The 23,007-nt window shown below is 59.7% G+C and overlaps 1 protein-coding gene across 2 annotated transcripts in view; it reads right to left on the bottom strand.

The window, feature by feature from the left end:
• The window catches only part of PXDN (peroxidasin), a 46,205-nt gene that overhangs the window by 4,418 nt on the left and 18,780 nt on the right, over positions 1-23,007 (bottom strand). The window contains exons 4-18 of one of the 2 annotated variants that reach the window (XM_036430276.2): positions 21,055-21,126; positions 19,309-19,380; positions 18,824-18,895; positions 16,529-16,698; positions 15,378-15,495; positions 14,335-14,504; positions 10,398-10,670; positions 9,177-9,293; positions 8,858-9,016; positions 7,903-8,015; positions 6,738-6,894; positions 5,651-5,759; positions 4,953-5,110; positions 1,136-2,639; positions 80-214 (exon numbers count right to left, since the gene is read on the bottom strand). In XM_036430276.2, coding sequence (XP_036286169.2) covers positions 80-214; positions 1,136-2,639; positions 4,953-5,110; positions 5,651-5,759; positions 6,738-6,894; positions 7,903-8,015; positions 8,858-9,016; positions 9,177-9,293; positions 10,398-10,670; positions 14,335-14,504; positions 15,378-15,495; positions 16,529-16,698; positions 18,824-18,895; positions 19,309-19,380; positions 21,055-21,126 — 3,399 coding nt within the window. The remainder of the gene's footprint in view (positions 1-79; positions 215-1,135; positions 2,640-4,952; positions 5,111-5,650; positions 5,760-6,737; positions 6,895-7,902; positions 8,016-8,857; positions 9,017-9,176; positions 9,294-10,397; positions 10,671-14,334; positions 14,505-15,377; positions 15,496-16,528; positions 16,699-18,823; positions 18,896-19,308; positions 19,381-21,054; positions 21,127-23,007) is intronic. The other variant, XM_045578829.1, reaches the window with a different exon arrangement.

Below are 23,007 nucleotides of genomic sequence, written 5' to 3' on the forward strand. Positions count from 1 at the left end.
GGCCGCCGTCCACGGTTCCTCGCTCCCGAGTCCCCAGAAGGTGCTGAAGCCTGGCCCGTCCTCTTCACTCCGCGCTCACCTGTCCCCGTCCCGCAGGCGCTGGAACTGCGTGCTGAGCAGGCACATGAGCGTGGGCCCCAGGCGGCTGCCGGGCACCAGGTCCTCCACCATCAGGGCGGGGAACAGGTCGATGTTGAGGGGGGACCCGTAGAGCCTGGAAGACAGGGAGGCCCTGAGCGCTGAACGGCGGGTCTGGGGAAGCTCGGCAGCACGCACAGAAAGCCCTTCCCGTCATGCTCGTACATTCTCAGACCGCCCGAGCACACGTCTAACCCACTCCTCCTTATGCGCTAAGTAACTCCTCCTCCTCCTCGTATGGAAAACAATACAGTAACTGTCCGGCCGGTGTGGCTCAGTGGTGAGTGTGGACCTATGACCCAGGAGGTCAGGGTTCGATTCCAGGTCAGGGCACCGGCCTGGGTTGTGGGCTCGATCCCCATGTGGGGTGTGTGGGAGGCAGCCGACCCATGTGTCTCACATGGACGTTTCTCTCTACCTCTCCCTCTCCTTTTCACTTTCTTTATTTGTTTTTTTTGTTTGTTTGTTTTTGTTTTTTTAAATATATTTTATCGATTTTGTACAGAGAGGAAGGAAGAGAGATAGAGAGTTAGAAACATCGATGAGAGAGTCATCGATCAGCTGCCTCTTGCACACCCCCCACTGGGGATGTGCCCGCAATCAAGGTACATGCCCTTGACCGGAATCGAACCCGGGTCCCCTCAGTCCCCAAGCCGACGCTCTGTCCATTGAGCCAAACCGGTCTCAGCATCCTTTTCACTCTCTTTAAATCAGTGGTTCTCAAACTTCCTAAAGCCACGACCCACAGCTTGAGAACCGAGAGCAGCGTCTCCTAAGGCCATCGGAAACACAGACATTTACATTACGACTCATACCAGTAGCAAAATTACAGTCCTGACGTAGCCACGGAAACAATTCTATGGCTGGGGGTCACCACCACACGAGGAGCTGCAGTCAAGGGTCGCGGCATTAGGAAGGTCGAGAGCCACGGGTCTGAATAAACCCGCAGAAGCCATCCTCGCGTGAGGACTCACACACGCAGGAGGCCGACACTCACCGGCGCAGCTTCTCGCGGACCTCCGGGTCCTGAATCTCGTTCCTGAGGTCCTCGAAGTCGTGCGCGGCCGACAGGTTGCAGTAGACGCGGAAGTCGTGGTAGGGCGGGATGCCGTGGTCGCGGCCGCGCTGGATGTTGATGGCGGCCAGGTCCAGCGCCACGGTGTGCGCCATGGAGAAGAGGCGCTCGGTGAGCTCCGTGTTCAGCAGCTGCGAGGGCACCCGCATCTTGCCCGCCGCGCCGAACAGGCCGCGCAGCAGCGGGTCGATGCCGCCCTCGTTGACGATGCGGAAGGGCGAGAAGAAGGCCTTGTGCAGCGGCACGTGGCCCTGCGCCGCGGGCCGGAAGGCCTCGTCCAGCCGGTAGAGCAGCGGCTGGATGAGCGTGTGGCCGAAGCGGAAGGCGGCCGTGGCGAAGGCGTTGAAGATGCCGGCGTTGACGCCGGGGTCGTAGCCGCGGTACTCGCCCAGCATCTTCATGCCCACCTCGCCCAGCACCTTGGGCAGCCAGTGCCGGTAGGTGATGTGCTGCATCTGCGCGCCCACGATCTTGCGGGCCTCGTGGTACAGCGTGTCGCCGTCCCAGTGCGGGTTCAGCGCCAGCAGCTCGGCGGCCACGCGGTTGTGCTCACGGAACCAGAGCGTGTGCATGCTGGTGAGGCCCAGCTGCTCGTTGGCGCGGTGGTCGCCGGCCAGGAAGCAGGGGATGGGGCTCTCGCTCTCGTCCCGCATGCACTCGGTGGGCGGCCCCGCGGCGAAGGGCAGCAGCGGCTTGCCGGAGCGCTGCACGATGCCCTGGCGCAGCAGCCCGCGCTGGCTGGCCAGGTCTCGCACCGCGCGCGCCTCGTGCTCCGAGCTGCCGTACACGTTGGAGGCGTCGATGTAGGAGGTGAGCTGGTTGATCTGCTCGCGCGGGTACACGGAGTTCATGAGCAGCGAGGTCATGCCGCTGCCGCACACGGGGCTGGAGCGCACGAAGAACATGCAGCGCGCGCCGTTGCGCACGCGCGGGTCGTTGGGCGGGATGGTGAGCGAGAAGCAGGGCGGGTCGTTGCTGCAGGCGGAGCTGCAGTGCTGCCCGTCCGAGAAGCGCGCCTGGCTCAGCGCCACCACCGTGGAGTCCAGGTCGTGGTCCAGGAACTGGCCCCACTGCATGAGCATGTGCGTGTACTGGGCGTCCGGCGTGACGGCCTCCGTGCCGATGAGCGTGGTGGACACGAGGCGCGGCATGGGCAGCGCGTGCCCGTGGTAGAGCCGGCCCGGCGTCACGCCGCGCGGCGTGTTGAAGCCGTTCTCGTACACGGACTTGAGCAGGCGCTCGAAGGCCGTCAGCGAGGCGCCCCACATCGGGTGCTGCAGGTTGTTGCAGGTGCCGTCGTGCGTGCGGTACTTCTGGTGGAAGCACATGTCTGAGCAGTTGTTGACGCGCCGGTGCGCGGTGCAGCCCGACAGGTTGGCGATGAGGCTCAGGTACTGCGGGGAGACCAGGTCGTTGTAGTGGTAGCCTGCGGGAAGGACGGGCGGCTTGTGCACCTGAGTCCGCGGACGGACCCCGGGCCTGTGCTTCCAGGGAGAGGGAGGAGGGGAGAGGGAAGAGGGGAGAGAGGGGAGAGGAAGGAGGGGAGAGGGAAGAGGGGGGAGGGAGGAGGGGAGAGGGAGGAGGGGAGTGGGAAGAGGGGAGGGGGGAGGGGAGGGAGAAAGGGGGCAGGGGGGCGCGGGAACAGCCTCCAGCCTCTCCCTGAAGGGTTCCCACCTCCATCACCAGCCATGTTTCAGGCCGGAGGAACTCCGCCCGCCAGCATGTACGCAGGGGCGCGCTCTGAGGCATGCAGGCGTGCGCTCGAACACGCAGGGGCGCACACTCAGGAACAGCTCCCCTCCTAAGCACACTCACAGCGGCACCTGCACCCCCAACACTGGCCGGCACCGCCAGATCTCAGTCACCCTCACTTCCTCTTTCAAGCATCGCTCGAACCTAGGCCCAATCTCATGCACTTGACACAGCCTCTTGTAGGGGCGTGCTCGAAACTCCCCTATGGATGCGTAAGGAACCGGCGGTGAGGAAACCCCACCGGCCAGGGAGAAGCACCAGGGACACGAGTGCTTTGCTGGGGATGGGACACCGGGATCCGGGCACCCAGGCCACGCTCACCGGGACGAAAGGCTTGGGCGGACGGTGTGCTCCCCGAGATCACAGCAGACACTGCCACGCCCGCCTCCTCCCAGTTCCCCCTGAACTTCCACATTCTCCGTCCTGAACACCAAGCACCACTTCCGCCCACATCACCTGAGCCGAGGCGCCTCCCTGCGCAGCCCCTGTCTACAGCGGTGGCGGAGGGTCAGCCGCAGCTCTGGGGCCGCCTCCCAGGCCGCCTCACTGCAGGGACTAGGAGCCGAGCCGAGGGCGGGCGCCAGCCAGCACCGGGTGGACCGGACCCAGCAGCCTGTGAACTTGGAACCAGTGTGTCTGAACACCCGCTGGTCAGACGCAGACCTGTCTACAGATGCAGGCAGCGGGTCTGGGAAAAGAGACATTCCGGGAAGGCTGCAGACTGCCATTGCCATTGCAGCCACGCCCTTGTCCAGCTCACTTTAGAAATAAAAACTACCTCAGAACGCAGACAACTGCTGTGGGTGAAAACACTGAGAAAAAGTGCGTATCCAAGACTAAGGGATGGACAAGCGACCTCTTCAGGACGGGACAGGGCCTGGAAGGTGCTGTTATTGGGGAAAAGCCAGTCCACTCCCCACGAGGGATCCCTCCCAGGTCACAGAACTAGGACCCAGGCAGGCCTGCAGGTAAACGCCTCAGGTGGACATCTGTGCGAGCGTCCACTACAGCCAGGCTGAGTGACCATCACCTCTGCCGTCACACTGGGACACACCCTCTCCAGGGCACCTGGTCCCCAACTGCCACCTCCCTCCCGGGTCATTACCCCGCCCAGCCCGTCCCCGGCACTCGGCAGGGATTGCCCGGCAGAGACGCTCCTCCAGGTGCCGGGAGCAGAGGCTGGTGGTCGCCATAGAGACCAGTGGAGATGACCCTGAGGATGGAGAACAGGAGGCACCCACACAAGCCGGCCTCCAGGACACTGGGCTCAGACCGGTCCCAGAACCGGGAGGACTGCCCCCACTGCACACACGTGTCCTTAGGAATAGTGTTCAGTCCTCCCTCAATGTTTCTGTCCTGACGGCAAAAGGCGCCCCTCAAAGACAAGGCGGAACCCACGGAAAAGCCGGGAAGCAGAGGGTTGTGAATCACGTGGCACCCCATTCTCAGGTTGGCTGCTTCCGGAACTATCCCCAGCAGCACGTAGGCTCACGCACAACCCTGAGCAAACAGCTGCTGATGAGAGGGATGCTACTACACAGTAAAACCCAGTCACCACCATCTCTCACAGCACCACTAGCCCTCCTGCTCGGCACTCCTACCCGGCGCAGGCACCTGTCACTGCCGGGCAATGCCATTGCCAGGGGCACAGTGACACGGTGGCAGTCACCCCATGCTACCCATCAGCACCCAGGACAGAGGCTAGAGCTCCACACACAGCCTTTCCAACAGCCGTGTGGACACAGCGCCACCTACACGGCGATTGTCCTGCAAAGTCCTCCCTCAAACCTCCTTTGCCCTCGGACCTTGGGTCACAGGCAGTGGGCAGGGACCATCCAGCTCACATGCCAGAGGGTACCTGTTACCTGAGGTGGGACCCTCACTGTCACCCGACGGTGCCCTTCACAGTCACGCGGTACAAGAAGGCATGCAGGTGGGGTGTGACACCCGCTTGCCAGGAAGAGGCAGGGAGGAGCCTGGTACTGACTGGTTCCGTTGAGGTCGACCATGAGGCCACGCTGCACGTGGTCCTGGATCAGCTGCAGCGTCCGCTCAAATATCTCGCCGGCGCGCGCCTGCTCCACGGTGTACGGGTCCCTCGGGTAGCGGAACAGGGCCAGCAGGTCGTTGGGGGAGCGTGGGCGGCTGGCGAGGCCAGGGCAGGAGGGAAGAGGGGACAGTCAGAGACAGAAATCACCGGCACCCAACGACAGGACTGCGGCTTTACATTCCCACAGCTACTGTTCTAGGGGCGACCGTACCTGCCTGATCCCAGGTGGAAGGCAACAAAAACAAAACCAAGAGAAACCAAACACAAACAGGTCATTAGTTCCAGGGAGAAACAGCAACGCTCGACTTTAGTTCAGACAGGAAAAACACCTCGGAATTGGCCGACACGAACACGTCCCCTAATGGCTTGTGAGATAGATTGTTTTTGCCAAATCGTTTAGCAATGAGCCAAAAGGCCGTGTTGCCGTTTTTAAGAAATGTCTGACTTGTGAATCATGCTCCACGCTCCACTTGGAAAGGACGTGGCTGTTGTCTTAACCCCCGGGAGTGGGCGCCAGCCTTGTGGATGGTTTTCAAGTGAAGTTTTCTCCCGATGAGGCAACAGGTCACCCTGGACCAAAATGGCCCGAGATTCCCCTTGTAGAGCTCAGAGGGGCGGGCCAGACCACGTCCTACCTGTCAAACAGGTGTGTCCGTGTGGAGTTTATGGCCCTGTCGACCGTGGCAATTGCCTCCTCGATGGATGTGGCCACGAAGGGGTCCCCATTTCGGCTGACGTCAGGCACTAGGAGAACACGGAGCTGCTGGTTACCAGGGCCCTGGACGCGTTCTCAGCGTCTAGACGCTACGTCATCAAGACAGAGGCACACGTCTCCCAAGGCTTTGTTCCTCACACCAGAGCTTAACTCACTTCATCACAAACTCTACTGGACGCTGCATCCAAACAGTGTTGGAATTACAGACTTTTCACTTGTGGAGTCACACTACACCTTCTAAACGGGTGTGTGTGTGTGTGTGTGTGTGTGTAAGTGCCCAGCCCACAGGCTGTATGGGGCCCGAGAAATCATTTGGTCTGGCCCTGCCAAGGCATTAGGTTTGAGTTAATTAAATGACCAATTATAGCAGGCTAATTTTTAAGCTGATAATTTTGTATGGCCTGTGTGTGAATGATGTTACAAATTCCAAATGGCCCTCGACAGAAAAAAGTCCCCCACGGCTGGTCTACAGGAACAGGGAAAAAGTGGCTATAATGTCAGACACTGGCCGGCTGGGGAGGCGTTCTTTAACCCCCAGAGCTCAGGGAGACGGGCCGGCTGCTTCGGGGATTACGTGGAGGTTTACGTGGAAGACACTCGAATGTTTACACCCTGGGAACAGGCCTGGCCACACCCGTCTCCTGAGCTCGGGGGGTAAGGATGTGGCAATAACAGCACCGAACTTTTGCCAAGTGATGACGGTCGGATTGAAGGGGCTTGGATGACGGCTAAACCCACCACCAAACCAAGGGCAGGGAGGCTCTGCCGAGGGACTCGGACTCAGTGGCCTCGCCGGGCAGGAGGGAGGAGGGGCTCCTGAGCCCACCTGGCCCTGCCACCTACGGAGGGTGCCCTGGTGGCCTCCCTGCAAACTAGGAGTGTGGACATGCCCCTTTCTAATACCCCCCGAGCCAGGCCTTGTGCTGGGAGCCTGTGCCTTCCTCCCGCGGTCTGAACCCACGCGGGTGGTGTCTGCCAGCTGCAGGAACCCTGGCCGGGCAGCCTACCGCTCACGCCGAGCACCATGCTGACCGAGGCCTGCCCGATGGTGCTGCGCGCCACACACTCATAGCGGCCGGCGTCCGCGGTGCCCACGTCGTGGATGGTCAGGAACCCCTCAGGGCTGATGTGAAACTTCCCACTTTCTGTCACCTGGACCCCATCCTGGAGAAAGGGGAGACATCCAGGAATAAGACGTGGAGCAGTACTGTCCGTGACAGGTGGCGCGGGGGCCATCGCTGGGCCTCACAGGTGGGAACGTTGGGAGGCCAAGGGCAGGTTTATCCACAATCGGAAAGAGAAGGTGAATCAGATTCACCCAGTATGGATTCCATGGGATAAACTGTCTGATGCCCTGCCTAGGCTCAGGGAAGATCCAGACAGAAGCCACAATCCTGGGATTTTCCAGGATGGGCAGGCGGGGGGTGGGTGGTGGTGGTGGAGGGGGTGGGACGGGACAGCACAGACTGCAGTGTGGAGGCATGAATTCAGGTACCTGGAAGGGAGAGGGGCTGGGCACTGCCTCCTGGGACAGCGACATCCCAGGCGAGAAAGGAAGCAAGGACAGGCACATATGCTTTCTGGCCTCCCAGGACACCCCTCATTTTAAGCACTTGATTGTACGTTGTGTTTTTATGGGGCTTAATAAAAACAATCTACATTAATAAAAAAGATGCAAATGGACTGTACCTTCGTGCACTCACCAGCCAATCAGGAGCGAGGATGCAAATTAATCCAACAAAGATGGTGGGTTAATTTGCACACACAGGCGCTGAGCGGCCAGGGAATGGGACGCAGGCATTCCACACTGCCCCAGCTGCTATGGGCCTCTGGGCAGTGTGAAAAGGGAGAGGTGGCTCCAGGCCAGAGTGAAAGTGGCGCCAGCAGCCACGGGAAGGAAGGCCATTCTGCACAAATGAATCTTTGTGCATCAGGCCTCTAGTAGAAAAATAAAACCACAAAGAATCTTCCCTGTTGACGTTGAGGCCAAGGGTCTAACAGGCAGGTTTTTCTGCTATTGTGCCATGAGGCTGTGAAGAGGGGAAGGTCCCAGGCTGTCTGTCTCATTTGGCTTTATTATTGAGGACAGCAGCACATCTTTCCCCTTGGACCCATGATTTGGAAGTTGCCCCACAGTCCCCCACCACCCTGCGCACCTGCCCCCCGCGGTACCTTGTTCCAGGTGATGGTGGGTTCGGGCTCGCCCTGTGAGCTGCATGGCAGCTGCACGTTGGAGCCCACCTCCACCGTCTGGTCGCTGGGAACGCTGCTGAACACCGGGGTGACTGGAAGGCAAGGAGCACAGCTGACACCTTGAACCCCCCGCCCGCCCTCCCTCTGTCCCCACAGGCCCAGGGCAGAGCTCAGCTGGCCACGTGTCTCCTCCTGGGGTGTCTGCATAGAGAGGAGGGGCTGGAGGGGCCCAGATATCCCTACCCATGAGCAGACTGCAAGCCTGACGGAGCTCCTGTCTGTCCAGGCTCTGCACCTAGCCCCCGAGACCCCGGTGAGCGGGAGGGAATCCGAGGGTGAATGGGGAGGAGGGCCTGGCGGCGATTCAGGAGTTCTCACCCAACAGGCCGCCCAGAGCCCTGGCCGCCCAGGACTGAGCGGGCAAACCCGAAACCCAGAGCCAGCCAAGCCCTGGAGAAGGCCCAGGACCCCATGTCTGCCCTGAGCCTTTCTAGAGACACCAGGCGACCAGTTCCTTCTGAGTGCAGAGAACATGGGGGGCCCTAGCATGCAATAGGGGGGTGCACACAGGAAACAGAACCGTGACACCAGGACACGGTGGGGCCCCCAGACCCAGCGCTGCTGCAGTAACCAGAAAAGACTGCTTCCTCAGGGGGATACCATTGGCCAGGAAAACCATGGTCCATGCACTGACAGGTCGGCCCATCGGAGTCCGTATCAGCACCACTGGGTAAACCTGTTACCACAGGCTGCATGCAACCTAATGAGCCGCATGGGACACAGTCCCCTCGGGAGCCCAAGGTCAAGGTCAGTTATTCAAAACGGGTAGAGGTGGCTGTGGGTTATGAGTGACGTGAATGCCGGTGCAGGAGCCACGTCCACGGGCAGGGTCCCCGCCCCCCCACGCCCACCAGGGGCTGCATCCTGCACCTACCTCGGGGCTGCACAGTCAGGTGGGCCACGACCCTCTGGGAGCCGATGATGTTAACGGCCTGGCACTCGTACTGGCCCTGGTCGTGGAGGGCGACGGCCGAGATGCGGAGCGTCCCTGAGGACAGCACTAGGTGCCGCCTGTCCACTGACAGCTGGCTCCCTGCCAGGGTGAGGGGCCAGTCAGTCAGGGGGACATGGGGGAGGGGGGTGTCTTGTTCAGGAGACTGGGATTTGGGGGCCAGAGAAAGACATCGCTGGCTTCGGAGCCAGTGCTCTCAGGGCGGGAGCCGGTGACGGTGGAGACCTGGTGTGGGCCCTACCTCCTTTCGTCCAGGCGATGACCGGCTGTGGGTACCCCTTGGCCTCGCACTGGAAGTCAACGGTCTGGCCCTCGATCACAGTCCTGTCCTTCGGGGTCACGGTGAACTGCGGGAGGGCTGCCGGAGGGGAGACATGGGACACGTGTGAGAAACGGCTTCCCTGAGGCGGCGGCAGGCTGGGGAGGCCTCCGTGGGCGGGTCCACCCTGATAGGTCCCCTCTGTCAGCCCCGCCAGCCGGCAGCCTGAGCAGGTGAGGCAGACGCTTGGGGTGAAGAGCAGGAAGCCCAGGGCGGGACTTGGTCTGCTTTTTTTTTATTGAAAAAAATGTAACAACAGTGTCCAGTGTGAGCCCATTTCTATAAAAGCATCGGCCACAACGAAGGACATCAACACCAAGTGACCACAGTGCCTGCGTGGAGAAGGTGCCGGAAGGTTGACAAACCTCCCCGGGTTCCCGTGGAGGGGCTGGGAGAGAACTCGCTTCTCTCGTAGTTCCATTTCTGTTCTCTCCGGAGGCTCCAGCACCCCCCCCCCCCCCCAGCCATGTGATTGATGTAAAAACGAACACCCAGCCCTGGCCAGAGCTCAGGGGTCAGCGTGGCGGGTGCGCACCCAGGGTGACAGGTTCGCTCCCCAGTCAAGGCAGGTACCTCGGTGGCAGGCTCCCTGGCCCCGTGGGGGTGCGTGTGGCAGGCAACCAATCGATGCGCCTCTCTCACATAGATCTCTCTCCCCCCCCTTTCCCTCCTCTTCTCCTCTCTCTAAAATCAATGGGAAAAATAGCCTTGGGTGAGGATCAACAACAACAAACACTAATAAAGTCAGTATTGAGTCAAGAAGTTGGGAAATGCATAGCACATGTCTTAAAACTCGGGGCCTCCTGTGTCCAAGAATCAACCCTGGGAAATTCCAAAATGTGTGAGGGCTTCCTGATTAATACGCCGGTGCACACATACACACACGTGCACACGCACGCACACATACACACACACACACACACACACACACACGTGCACACATACACACGTGTGCACACCCCGCGTGGTCACCCACAGGCGCCCGGGCCAGAGCTCTGGGTGCCATGGATCACACCCCAAACAGCCGTCCTCTAAAGCTTCTGCAAAGGTGAACGTGTAGGTGGCTCCGGGGCGGGGCCTCTCCTGCCGGGCGTCAGGCAGAGGGCACCCAGGCCCACGGGCGGAGGGTCCCCAGGCGCGCACCCTGGACGATGATGAAGGCCGTGGCGTGGATGCTGTCCAGGCTGTTGGAGGCGAAGCAGGTGTACTCGCCGCCGTCCTCCTGCGCCACGTTCTGGATGTAGAGGCCGCCCGAGGGCGTGATGCTCACGCGGGGGTCGGTGGGCAGGGGCGAGCGGTCCCCGCGGGTCCAGGCGATGGTGGGCAGCGGGTGGCCCGTGGCGCTGCACTCCAGCGTGACGCTCTCGCCGACCAGCACCTCCGTGTTCTGCGGCTGGATTACAAAAGTGGGTCGAGCTGTCACGACGAAACACAAGGAGTTAATCCCTCGAGGTGGGCATCGGCGTCTGCTCGTTTTCTATTCACGCACCTCATTCTGTCTACGACCGCTAAGCTGCTGTCCCAGACACGATTTAACCTCATTTCCCCGTCCGCGCTATTGTTTGTTACAGAAATACACAGAAAGCCGAAACCAGTGTGGCTCAGTGGTAGAGCGTCGGTCTGCGGACTGAAAGGTCCCAGGTTTGATTCCGGTCAAGGGCATGTACCTTGGTTGCTGGCACATCCCCAGTAGGGGGCACGCAAGAGGCAGCCGATAGATGATTCTCTCTCATCGATGTTTCTAACTCTCTATCCCTCTCTCTTCCTCTCTGTAAAAAATCAATAAAATATATTTTTTTAAAAAAGAAGAGAAAAAGAAAAGAAATACACAGAGAATAAAGACGGCCTACTGCCTGTGTCACACGAGGAGCAGGACCTGTGAGGGACAGTGATTTCTCCAATGGGACGAGGAGGGCCCTTATTTTGGCTTCTCCTGAATCCGTTATGTCACTCTGATTAAGCCTCTCCGTAGTTCTTATTGGTATAAAACACTGTTTTTTATGTTAGAACATAAAAAAATAGAAAGTTTCACAAAACTGCATTGAGAAGCCCTAGCTGACTTGACTCAGTGGCTAGAGCGTCAGCCTGTGGACTGAAGGGTCCCGGGTTCGATTCCAAGTCAGGGCACATGCCCGGGTTGCAGGTTTGATCCCCAGTAGGGGGTGTGCAGGAGGCAGCCAATGGACAATTCTCTCATCATTAATGTTTCTCTCTGAAATAAAAAAAAAAATATTTTTAAAAAACGATAGGTAAGTAAAAGGTCTCATTTAATTGCTGTGTTATTTCTTCCGAACAACACCCTCATCCAGGATCCCGGAATCCAACATTACTTCACCACTTGTTTACAAAGGTCGAGGCCACTCAGAGCCCTCATTTTTCCGCTACGAATGTTCACACCGGACGCTGACGTGTTTATTGACGAGCCGAGGGGGCCTTCTGAAAAAATTCCCAAATGTCTGAATTTAACCAGCACCTGGACAGCCCAGTGGTTCTGGATAAAGGGAGAGGGGCCTGTGATAGCAAAAGATTCGGGGATAGCCGAAGCCGGTTTGGCTCAGTGGTAGAGCGTCGGTCTGCGGACTGAAAGGTCCCGGGTTTGATTCCGGTCAAGGGCATGTACCTTGGTTGCGGGCACATCCCCGGTAGGGGGTGTGCAAGAGGCAGCTGGTCAATGTTTCTCTCTCATTGACCTTTCTAGCTCTCTATCTCTCTTCCTTCCTCTCTGTTGAAAATCAATAAAATAAATTAAAAAAAAAAAAAAAAAAAAAGAGCTGGGACTGGTGTGGCTCAGTGGACAGAGCATCGGCCTGGGGACTGAAAGGTCCCGGGTTCGATTCCGGTCAAGGGCATGTACCTTGGTTGCCGGCGCATCCCCAGTAGGGGGTGTGCAAGAAGCAGCTGATCGATGATTCTCTCTCATCGATGTTTCTAATTCTCTATCCCTCTCTCTTCCTCTCTGTGAAAAAATCAATAAAATATATTAAAAAAAAAAAAAAAGATTTGGGGACAAACCCCATAATTCCCAAAAGAAACCCGGTTAAGTAGATGGTGCTGCAGCCCTCTGTCACTCCCAGAGGCTCAGGAGCCAGGCTGTAATTACGGCTATAAATGGCCCCAGAGCCCGACGGTGTGGCTCAGTGGTTGAGCACATGCCCAGGTTTCAGGCTCGATCACCAGCAGGGGGCATGCAGGAGGCAGCCAATGGATGGTTCTCTCTCATCACTGATGTCTCTCCCTTCCTCTCTGAGATCAATCAAAACACTTAAACTGTCAGCACAGCCTGGGAACGTGTCTGCAAAGGACCAGGGAGCAGGTGTTTTGGGCTTTACTCCTGCTCAGCTCGGCCCTGTAGCGGAGCACGGCCACCAGCAACTCATGGAGGAATGATTGTGGTTACATTATGGTAAAATGTAATTGACAGTCACTGAAATCGAATCTCCCACAAGTACTACTGATCCTAAAATACCAAGGTCCTAAAACGCTTAGGTTTTCTAACCCTAGAAGAAGGTAAAACCATTCTCAGTTCTAGGATTTTAAGGAAAATAGGCAGTTGGCCCCATCCAGCCTGTAGGACAGCTTGCAGTCCAGGTGGTCGGGCTGCCTCAGGCCGATGGACTGCTGGGCCTCGTCCCAGGTCACAGTCCCCATCAGGAGAGCGTTAGGGAGCCTGACTGACATGCTCCAAGTGTCCCTCAAATAAGGCTACGGCTCCTGGGGAAGAAACAATCTCCTAGAGCTGTGGTCGGCAAACCTTGGCTCTCGAGCCACAGGCGGCTCTTTGGCCCCTGGAGTGTGGCTCTTCCACAAAATACCACGGCCTGGGCGAGTCTACTTTGAAGAAGTGGCGTTAGAAGTTTAAGTTTAAAAATTGTGGCTCTCAAGAGAAATGTCAATCGTTGTCCTGTTGATATTTGGCTCTGAGGACTAATGAGTTTGCCGACCACTGGGGGAGATGGTAAACACTCTGGTCTGCCTAAACGAGTCCCTCGCTGACGCTGTTCCTCTCCGTTGCTCTGAGACACGTTGCTACAGCGCTGCCCCCTGTTGTTCAGTGGGTTCCCCTATTCCTCACGCTCGCGCCCCCGCTCCCCCGGGCCCGGAGCCCCAGCGGCTCCCATAGCAGGTGCCCGCTGGGCGCCCTGTGACTGTGATTTGGGGGAGTGATGTGACAGGGCTTTGATCCAGGGAGGGCATCCCTCTGAGCTGAAATCCGACACCAGGAACTCTCATTCACAGAAAGGGGACCACGTGCTGGGATGTGGCGAACACCAGACCCATTCAAAGACCTGAGACTAAACAAAGAAACCCTCAACAATCGCTGGCACCGCCTGACTAAACAAAGAAACCCTCAACAATCGCTGGCACCGCCTGACGGTGGCCGGAAACACTGAGCACCAGGGAACCCGGGATGGCTGACGGGGAAGCTCAGGGGGCGCCCGGAGGCAGTGACAGACACAGCCGTCCTGGCGGGTGGGGGCCCGTGCAGACCACAGGGCACCCAGCGGCTGTGCCCTCAGCAGGAGGGGGTGGGACTGTCCTCCCAGGCCAGGCCCCTCTCATCAAGGTCTCGGGTTAAACATGACGAGTTCTCCAGTTAAACATGGAGACGAGGGCAGGGCACTCAGTCCGACCGAGGCCACAGCTGTGCCTCGCTAGAAGGCCACCTTTTTAAATAGATGCCAAAACTTTCAACCTGGGAATTTTACATGAAAACCCAGATTTTGGCTCCTTTTTCAATAACCAAACCCAACACTACAGAGACCTCCCTGCCCAAAGGGAACACAGGGCCCATGCCCCTCGGGACCAGGGCAACTGGAGGGTCAGAGGTGGGGTGACATCTCTCTGGCGCCCGGACACCGCCTGTAGCACTGCCTGCTCGGCTTCCACCGAGTGTCCGTCTGGGACGAGGGACGATGTGGGCCAGGGCCAAGGTCATGACTCCCCTGGGACGGAGCCCATGGCAGGGGCTTTGGCCAGAGACAGGAGGCTGGTTCCCGCGGCGGCAGCAGCCGGGTGCAGGAGGGAGAGAGGCGTGGACACCACCCTGGGAGGAACCCCCACGGGCAAGGCCGTCACGTACCTGGAGACCCAAAGTACCTGAGGGTCACCTCATGCGTCTTGGCCTCGCCCGCCGCGTTCTTGGCCATGCACTGGTACACGCCCTGGTCTGTCTCCCGCGTGTTCTGGATCATCAGCGTGCCGTCGTCCAGCAGGTTCAGGCGGGAGTCCGCCTTCATGCTCAGCTCATTGCTGCAAGGACACGCCCGTCCGTAAGCTTAGGCCCCACCCCAGCCACGGCTGATCCTGGGTGGACGCTGCATCCCGGGGCCCCAGCATGTCCTGGTGGGGACCCTGCCTCTGCCTTGCTAACGAGCCCAGCTGCCTGTCGGTCACTCACACGTGCTCGCCGTGAAGGCAGACCTTTCACAGCGAGTGGATCCTAAGGGAGGGAAAGAACACGAGGGGGCAAACACCACCTTCCCTTTGTGTCCAGACAACGGGAGGAATGTCCACCTTCCTGAAGCCGACCATGACGGGCTGACAGGACAAAGCCCTGCAGGGGCAGCTCCCTGTGCTGGGTTCGAGGGCCCTGGGCCCAGTCTACAGACGCCAGCCCTGCCCCCCCAGCCCCTCACCCCCCTCCTCCCCCTGCAACAAGCCCCCAGACAGAAATCCGTCTCCGTCTTGTGTCTGGGTGGGAGCGGTCACCCCGGCCCCACAAGCAGGACCCTGACTGATGTGGCCGCCCCCTGCCATGAGCACCTGACCCGGCGGGGGAGGCAGGTGGGGCACAGGCGGCCAGATGTTGGGCAGGGGCCAGGCTCCATATGCCATGACTGGCTCAGCCATTTTAACTTTTAGGGTCCACTTGTTCATTTATAGAGAGGGGTGAAGGGCTTAAGCCAATCTGCTCTCCTCCACCTTTTATTCATTTACTTATTCAACACTTCCACTGATTTCTGAGAGGAAGGGATGGGGGTGACCTACAGGGTGGGGGCAGGGGGTGGCCCACAGGGTGGGAGTGACCCGTAGGATGCGGGTGACCCGCAGGTTGGGGGTGACCCCCAGGGTTGGGGGGCCGGCAGGGTAGGGGTGGCCCGGCAGCCCGCCCTGCACCCTCACTTGTTCCGCAGCCAGATGATCTCGGGCTTGGGGTTGCCTTCGGCTCGGCAGGTGAAGAACACCGTGTTCCCCAACGTGACGTCGGCGTCCTGGGGCTCCGACGTGATCCGGGGCCTTTCTGCGCGACAAGGAGCCGGGTTTTGGGGTTCGGGGTCCACCCGCCACGGAACAGCCCCCCAGGCCCATCACGGGAGCCCGTCTGGGCCCAGTGGCGCCTCAGTCCAACGGTCCCACCAGTTCCCACCTGCGTGGGGGGCGTCTTCCGGGGGTGTCCCTGCGCCCCCGACGCCCGCGCTCACCAGCCCACCCGTCTCCGGGAACGGAGGGCGGGAAGCCCTGTCCGCCCACCGCCCGGAGCCCGGGCTGCGGAGCCGGGAGGCACATGCGCCTGCACGTGCACGGTTCAGCGGCGCATGCGCAGCCGGGGCTCTGCGCTGCTCGCCTTTCCCACGGGAAGCCCCGCTGCTTCCAGGAGCCAGAACTCCTTTTAGCACCAAAAGGGCTGAAGCTAAAGGCCAGGCCGGGCCCCTCCGCTTCCCAAGGAGACTGTCCTGCGGTCTGGGGCGGCTCTGCTCTCCCCCGGCTCCTGGGGGCGCCCAGGTGGGGGAACCGGCTCACACCCAGCGAGGTCACCTCAGGGCGCACTCGGTGCAGAGCGCTCAGCTACCTCCCCATGCGCCCTGCAGGCCCTGCCCCCGCCGGTCCCGCCCGCACCCGCACTCCTCTCGGGCCCCTACACCCAGCCTGCAGGGAGCAACAAGAAGGCAGCAGTGTGCTTCGTTCTGCGCTCTTTGCAGGGACTGCCAAGTAAAACCCAAAAGGCCCACAGCAGCTGATCGTTGATCTATGACCCAGGAGGTCACAGGTTCGATTCCCGGTCAGGGCACGTGCCCAGGTTGCTGACTAGGTCCCTAGTAGGGGGCTTGCAGGAGGCAGAGGATTGATGTTTCCCTCTCTCTTCCTCTCTCTCTAAAACCAATAGAAATATTTTCATGAAAGTTTTATAAAAAAGAAATACCTCCTTACAGACACCACAGAAAGGGCTTTGCACAGAGGTTCCTCTTAGACTGGACTCGGGGGACCCACGGGGACAGCGGCCGCCGGGCCCTGCACGCCCACGCCCACGCTCCCACGGCCACGCGCTCACTCACCACAGTCCAGCTCCTCCGGGGTGATGGTGGCCACCGACCGGCCCTGGACTTGCCGGGGGTACTCGCAGGTGGCCGCGGCCTGCGCGTTCCCCGACCGGGCGTAGGCCTTCAGCAGGTCCGCCAGCCACAGGATCTCGCAGTCGCAGTGCAGCGCGTTCGAGTCCAGCCGCCTGCGGGAAGCAGCAGTGACACCCCGACCCCCGGGCCTGCACCCTCCGTCCCTGCGCCCTCGTCCCAGGCCCTGTCCCCACGTCGACTCGCTGCACCCTCAACCATCCCAAGGTCGGGGTTCATTTCTTGGTTTTTAAATCACACATATTCTGCAGCCAAGTGCTACTTTGCAAAGGGTTGTCTTCATTATTCTTTTTGTTAATCCTCACCTGATGTTTTCCCATTGATTTTTTGTGTGTATGTGGAAGGGAGAGGGTGAGACAGAGAGAGAAACATCTATGTGGGAGAGACACACCAATTGGCTGCCTCCTGTATGCACCCCAACCAGGGCTGGAGCCTGCAACCGGGGGACGTGCCCGACAGGAATCGAACCCAGGACACTCCAGTCTACAGGCGGACGTTCTGTCCACTGAGCCGGACCAGCTCCAGCTGGGGGTTATGTCTGGATCCAGCTCATAAAGCACAAATCTCGGGGATGAGTGTTCCTGAAAGTGCTGCTGGGCACGGGAGGAGCTCCCTCCCCCCTCCTCTTCTCCTCCTCGGGGAGGGGAATGTCCGCTGCCTGGGGGCACCGCCCACAGGGAGACGCTGCTGCTGGGGGGGCAGGGGGGGCCACATGACATGGTGGCTGGTTACCTAACAGGTGTGGGGAACAGACCCCCTCACCGAGGGGGCTCTCCGGGCCCAGAGCTAAGGTGTGGGAGAGTGAGGTGACCTCCCCATCTGGGTCCACACGGCAGGCCTAGGCGGCCTGTAATGTCACCCCACCCGTCACCCTTCTTCCCCTGCACACAGGCCCCACTAGGAACTGGGGGCAGAATTGGTCTTCTGCCTGGACGGTCATGTCTCTGATGACCCCATGGTGGGGTGTGCTGGCTCCCCAGGAGGAGACACCAAGGGTCCGGGGACCTGTAGGTAGGGAGGGGTGAGGTGCTGCCCAGCAGGCAGAGACCTCGCGCTCGGTCCCCCATCAGGAGGGACACCGCTCCCCTGAGCTTGGGCCCTCAGGGGGCGGCTGCGGGGACCGGAGCACGTGCCTGGCTCCCTCGGACCCGGCGGCCCCTCAGAATAGCAGGTCCTGTGTGTGTGTATGGGACAGGCGTGGCGGAGCGGCGGCCCCAAAACCTAGGCGCTCATCGACGGAGCAAAGCCGGGGACAAACAGGGCAGAGAAGAGAGGCTGGAGGTTGAAGGACTGGCTTGGCCTGAAACAGGCTGGGCACACACCTATGCCTCACCCCGTGGCAGGGCGGCTGGTGGGCTGTCCGGGCCCCCACGGCCGCGTCTCTGCTCTCTCCTGTGTATCCTTCCCCGCAGCATGCATCCTGTCTCCCCCCAGAACGTGAGCTTTACTTTGGCCGGTGACGGCTTCATCCTCAAGAATGAACAATAAATGGTGACAAGAGTCTGTCTCATTTCCTCAGTGCGGTCCGCTGTACTGAAGAGCTAATGATTGGAACCACGGCTCAAACAGAAAGGAAAATCAAGCTTTTCTCATCAGGGCGGCTGCTCCCTCAGTCTGTTATAAGAATGACTCAGGCCGAAACCGGTTTGGCTCAGTGGATAGAGTGTCAGCCTGCGAACTGAAGGGTCCCGGGTTCAATTCCGGTCAAGGGCATGTACATTGGTTGCGGGCACATCCCCAGTAGGGGGCGTGCAGGAGGCAGCTGATCAATATTTCTCTCTCGTCATCAATGTTTCTAACTTTCTCTCTCCCTTCCTCTCTGTAAAAAATCAATAAAATATATTTTTTTTTAAATGACTCAGTGTGAGAGATATGACTTTGGACAAACAGGTCCACTCCATGTGTTTACGGACATGTACCGCTAAAGGCTGGCATGGACCACGAAGCGGGGGCTCCTCCGTGGACTGTATTTCCACGGGGGACATAGGCAGCATGAATTAAAGTCAAGGTGGAGACGTGGAAACGGCTTTTGAAATGCCGTATCCACCTACAGAGAAACAGCTGACTGCCACACGCCTGGGGCCTGCTAACGGGTGGATCCATCCCCCAAGTGGGTCCCGCCTCCTGAGCTGCACCCAGAGGGAGACACACACCTCGCCACACCTTGGACGGAGCCTGGGCAGGGGGGTGGCGGGTGGGGGGCGTGCGGGAAAGACTTACAGTCTTTTCATGGAGGCCAAGTGGTTAAATGTGCCTGGGACCAGGTGTGCGATCCGGTTGTTGTGCAAGAACCTGTGGAAGAGACAAGAACCTGCTTTTAAAAAGACGTCTTAGCTGTACAGGGAAGATCACAAGCGGCTGAACAGATCTACTTTTTAAACCACAATGACTGCGTCTGTTCAACACCAACGACAGAAAGAACGAGTCCAGAAGAGAAGTCAACCGACTGATCGCCATCCCCACGGAAGGAGAAAACTGTTAGCCCTGCTTTGGAGCTGCGGTTCGGATATTCTACCAGAGCCTCTTCAGGTGTTTTAACAGACAATGGCCTCAACCCCATCCCAGCAGAAGGCTGAGCCAATGGCCATGCCCACACCCTAGCCCTCCCCTGCCCCGCCCCACCAAGCCCCGCCCCTCCCTGATTGGCCCCTCCCTGATTGGCCCCGCCCCTGGCCCAGAGGGGTCAGTCAGGCCGTAGCACTCACAGCCGTTCCAGCTTGGGCAGATGCTGGAAGGACTCAGGGTCCAGAGTCTCTATCTGGTTGAAGTGCAGGTATCTGGAGAAGTCAAAAAAGAAAGACAATTTTAATTAGCGAATTCTCAGCTGAAATTTGTTTTCTAAAGTCATTTCAAATTCCTATGTTTTCTGAAGTCATTTCAAATTCCTACGTCAGTAGATGATTCTAGAACTATTGTAGAAAGGCTCAATACACTTGCAGACCCGGCTGACTCTGCATGAGAAGGGGCAGGCACGCTGATCAGATACCCAGCCACGTTCCCGTCACACCGGGGAACTGAGGGGGTAACACTCTCACAATACCAGGACCTCTCCGGCCAGCGTACAGACACGCGTGTGCGAACCTGCCACTTACACGTGGGTTCGGGGGAGGGAGCCATGTTAACGCGGCACGGTCAGCTACAGAAGCTATCGGGGAATCGCAAGAGGAAAACGGCCCGAATCCCTGAGAGGATGTGCTTCCTCGAATGCCTCCTGACTGATTACAGGGAGCACCCCGAGGCGTATTCTCTGCACGTGAGATGTCTCCGCTCCTGATTTTCCTGAATACTGCTTTCCTCCCTCTGAAAAGTGGTTTTTTCCCTAAAGTCAAACACTTCTGGGTGCTTCTGCTGGAGGCCCCCCTGCCCCACGCCCAGGCGCCCTCCCCACCGAGCACACGCGTACACGCCAGGTCCCTCCCGGACTCTGGGACAGGCAGCCGTGACAGCACAGTGCCCGCGGTCCGGGCCCGTGTCATGAGCACAGACAGAGGGAAGTTTCTCAAAACTCATGCTCATCCTCAGAGACTCCTTCCCGGAGCACTGACTCCAGGGTCACCACCTCCCTGCCCGCGCCCCCTCCTGCAGCTGCGGGGTCTCCCGGCCCGGCCAGCCCCCCAGGACACCTCGGACCAGTGACTGAGTCTGTCCGGAGGGCGAGGCGGGCCTCGGGGGACCTGCCGACCTCAGGCCTCAGCACCGAGAGCTAGGTCACGCCCCTCCTCTGGCCTCTGTCACGGGCAGAGCCTGCAGGAGCCCGGATCCAACCAGAACCTCCCACAGCAGCTCCGGCTCCACTGGGCAAGTGCTTCTTGGGCCACATGCACCCGCGTGTGGTTCCGGGGAGCCCAGCCCAGCTCTGCCCAGAGGCTCCGACCTGCCAGCCGCACATGCAGCCCGGGCCGCGCAGGGCGTGAGGCTGCAGCGGCTGACAGCGGCCTCCCATCCCCGGGAAGTGGACAACACAGAGCTCCCGCACAGCGTCAGCTCAGCTCAGCGGCCAAACGGGCCCAGCCAAGCCGAACAGAAAAACTCCCTTTCCCAGGAATCCTCCTCAAAACCAGCTGCTGACTGCGCAGCCAAGGAGGAATTCCCGGGAGCCAGCCCTCCGCGTGCACGGACGGGAAACACGTGCAGAGCTGTTCTCCCCACGGCAATGACATCATCCCGGACGCACAAACAGGAAGTGGGACAAGGACAGCCGCTCCCCGTCCACACGACCCCGCCCTGTCCCCGAAGGACCTCTCCTCTCCGTGCTCGGACCCGTCCGCACGTCTGTCTCTCACTCTCATCGGGGGTACCGGGGGTTCGGGACGAACAGTCATGTGGCCATGGGAGGCCAGCGCGGGGGCCTGGCATGCACGTGCCCCGCGCCCACACGCACAGCATGCGTCATGCACATGGCGGACACGGGCAGGGGCCTCTGAGAAGCACGGGCAGGACGGGCCACTTACAGTTGTTCTAGGGAGGAAAGTCCCTGAAAGGCTTTCCTGTCAATCGCCTGGATCTCATTCTTGTACAGATAGCTGAAACAAGAAAGGAGCGTTAGCGGCTGGGCCCGCCGGGACTGCAGACGCGGGGCGTGGGCTCTCCCGTCCCCACCCGGGTTCCAGGGAGATCAGTGAATCCGGGGAGCAGCCCCCCACACCTGCTGAAAAGTGACAGCTGCACCAGGTGGGCGGGGCTCAGGGGTTGGGCGTAAACCTAGGAACCAGAAAGTCACGGTTCGATTCCAAGTAACTTTCTTTAAAATATGTATATTTGTGTTATTTCAGAGAGGAAGAGGGAAAGAGAGAAATATCGGTGATGAGAAAGAATCACTGACTGGCTGCCCCCTGCACGCCCCACTCTGGGGATCAAGCCTGTAACCTGGGCCTGTGCCCTGACCGTGACTGGGAGTTGAACCGTGACCTCCTGGTTCCTAGGTCAGCGCTCACCCGGGTTGCGGGCTCCATCCCCAGCACGGGGCGTGCAGGAGGCAGCCGATCCATGCTTCTCTCTCGTCATGGATGTTTCTCTCCCTCTCCCTTCCTGTCTGACATCAATAAAAAAAGTATATTTTTTAAAAAGCCTTCGGGTCGGAAGGACAAACCGAGTGGGGTCTGTCCACCTGTCTCCTCGCAGGACTGGCTCCCAGCATAGCCCTCCGGCTCCGTGGCTGGGCCTCGGGGAGCCCCAAAGCATCATGGGAACTAGGGGAGTCCTGGGCTCGGACTCCTGCCCCGGGTGCTCCCGCGGCGCCAGGCGGGCAGGGCATGGACCGCACGCCCTCTCCTGCGGCTGGCCTTCCGGTGGGTCTGTGACCGGTTCTCACCCACCCGCTCCGCCCAACAAGCGACACTTCCCCCATGATGCACTGCGCGGCCAGAACCACGTGTGTCGCCGCCTTCCAGTGAGCGACGAGGAGCCAAGTCCGTTAACCAGACCCTGCGCCGCTCCCTCATTGCGGACCTGCCGGGCGGCCTCGCTGAACCCCAAACCTCACACACACCGCCAGACGCCGGCCGCAGCGGCCATGCCCACAGGAGGGGCCGGGCCCGAGGTTCGTGGGCCAGGCCGTGTGGGTTGGACCCTGGCTGCCCCCGACGAGCTGTGTGGCCCTCCTGCCTCGGTTCCCTCCCGGTGGAGCAGAGAGAACAGCCAGGCTGACAGGGTCACTGAGACCATAATCAGGCGCGAAGCATGCAAGGCCCGCGGGCGCTTCAGGCCATGCGAGCTACACCGGGAAGAGGGAACTTCCGGCTGGGAGGAGGGAACTTCCGGCCGGGAGGAGGGAACTTCCGGCCGGGAGGAGGGAACTTCCGGCTGTTCCTTCAGAACAAAACTGACGACACCGGGCCACCGTTCTGCGGGCACTTTAAAAAAGCACGAGATGGCGCAGCCGGCGTGGCTCAGGGGGTGAGCGTTGACCTAGGAACCGGAGGTCACGGTCCGGGCACAGGCCAGGGTGCACGCTTGATCCCCAGAGTGGGGCGTGCAGGAGGCAGCCAATCAGTGGTTCTCTCTCATCACGGATGTTTCTCTCCCTCTCCCTCTCTCTCTCTGAAATCAATACAAATATATGTATTTTTTAAAGAAAGCGAGCGTAAGGAATCCTGGGAAGGAGCACAGAGACATGTGGGCTGGGCCAGCTCAGTGGTTAGAGCACTGGCCCACACACTGAAGGGTCATGGGGAACCTGGTTGCAGGTTCGATCCCTGGCCCGGATCGAGGCACATGTGGGAGGACCAATCAATGTGTCTCTCTCACATCGATGTTTCTCTCCCTCTCATTCCCTCCCTCCATCCCTTTCACTCTCTAAAAATGAATGAAATGAACCCGCCTGTGAGGATGAACAACAGACATATGGACGGACGGACATACAGAAAACACGTGGACCGGACGAACACGTGCACACGCGTGTCAGT

Source organism: Pipistrellus kuhlii, unplaced genomic scaffold (assembly GCF_014108245.1).
Source record: "Pipistrellus kuhlii isolate mPipKuh1 unplaced genomic scaffold, mPipKuh1.p scaffold_m20_p_106, whole genome shotgun sequence".
In the NCBI taxonomy this organism is placed as follows: Eukaryota; Metazoa; Chordata; class Mammalia; order Chiroptera; family Vespertilionidae; genus Pipistrellus; species Pipistrellus kuhlii.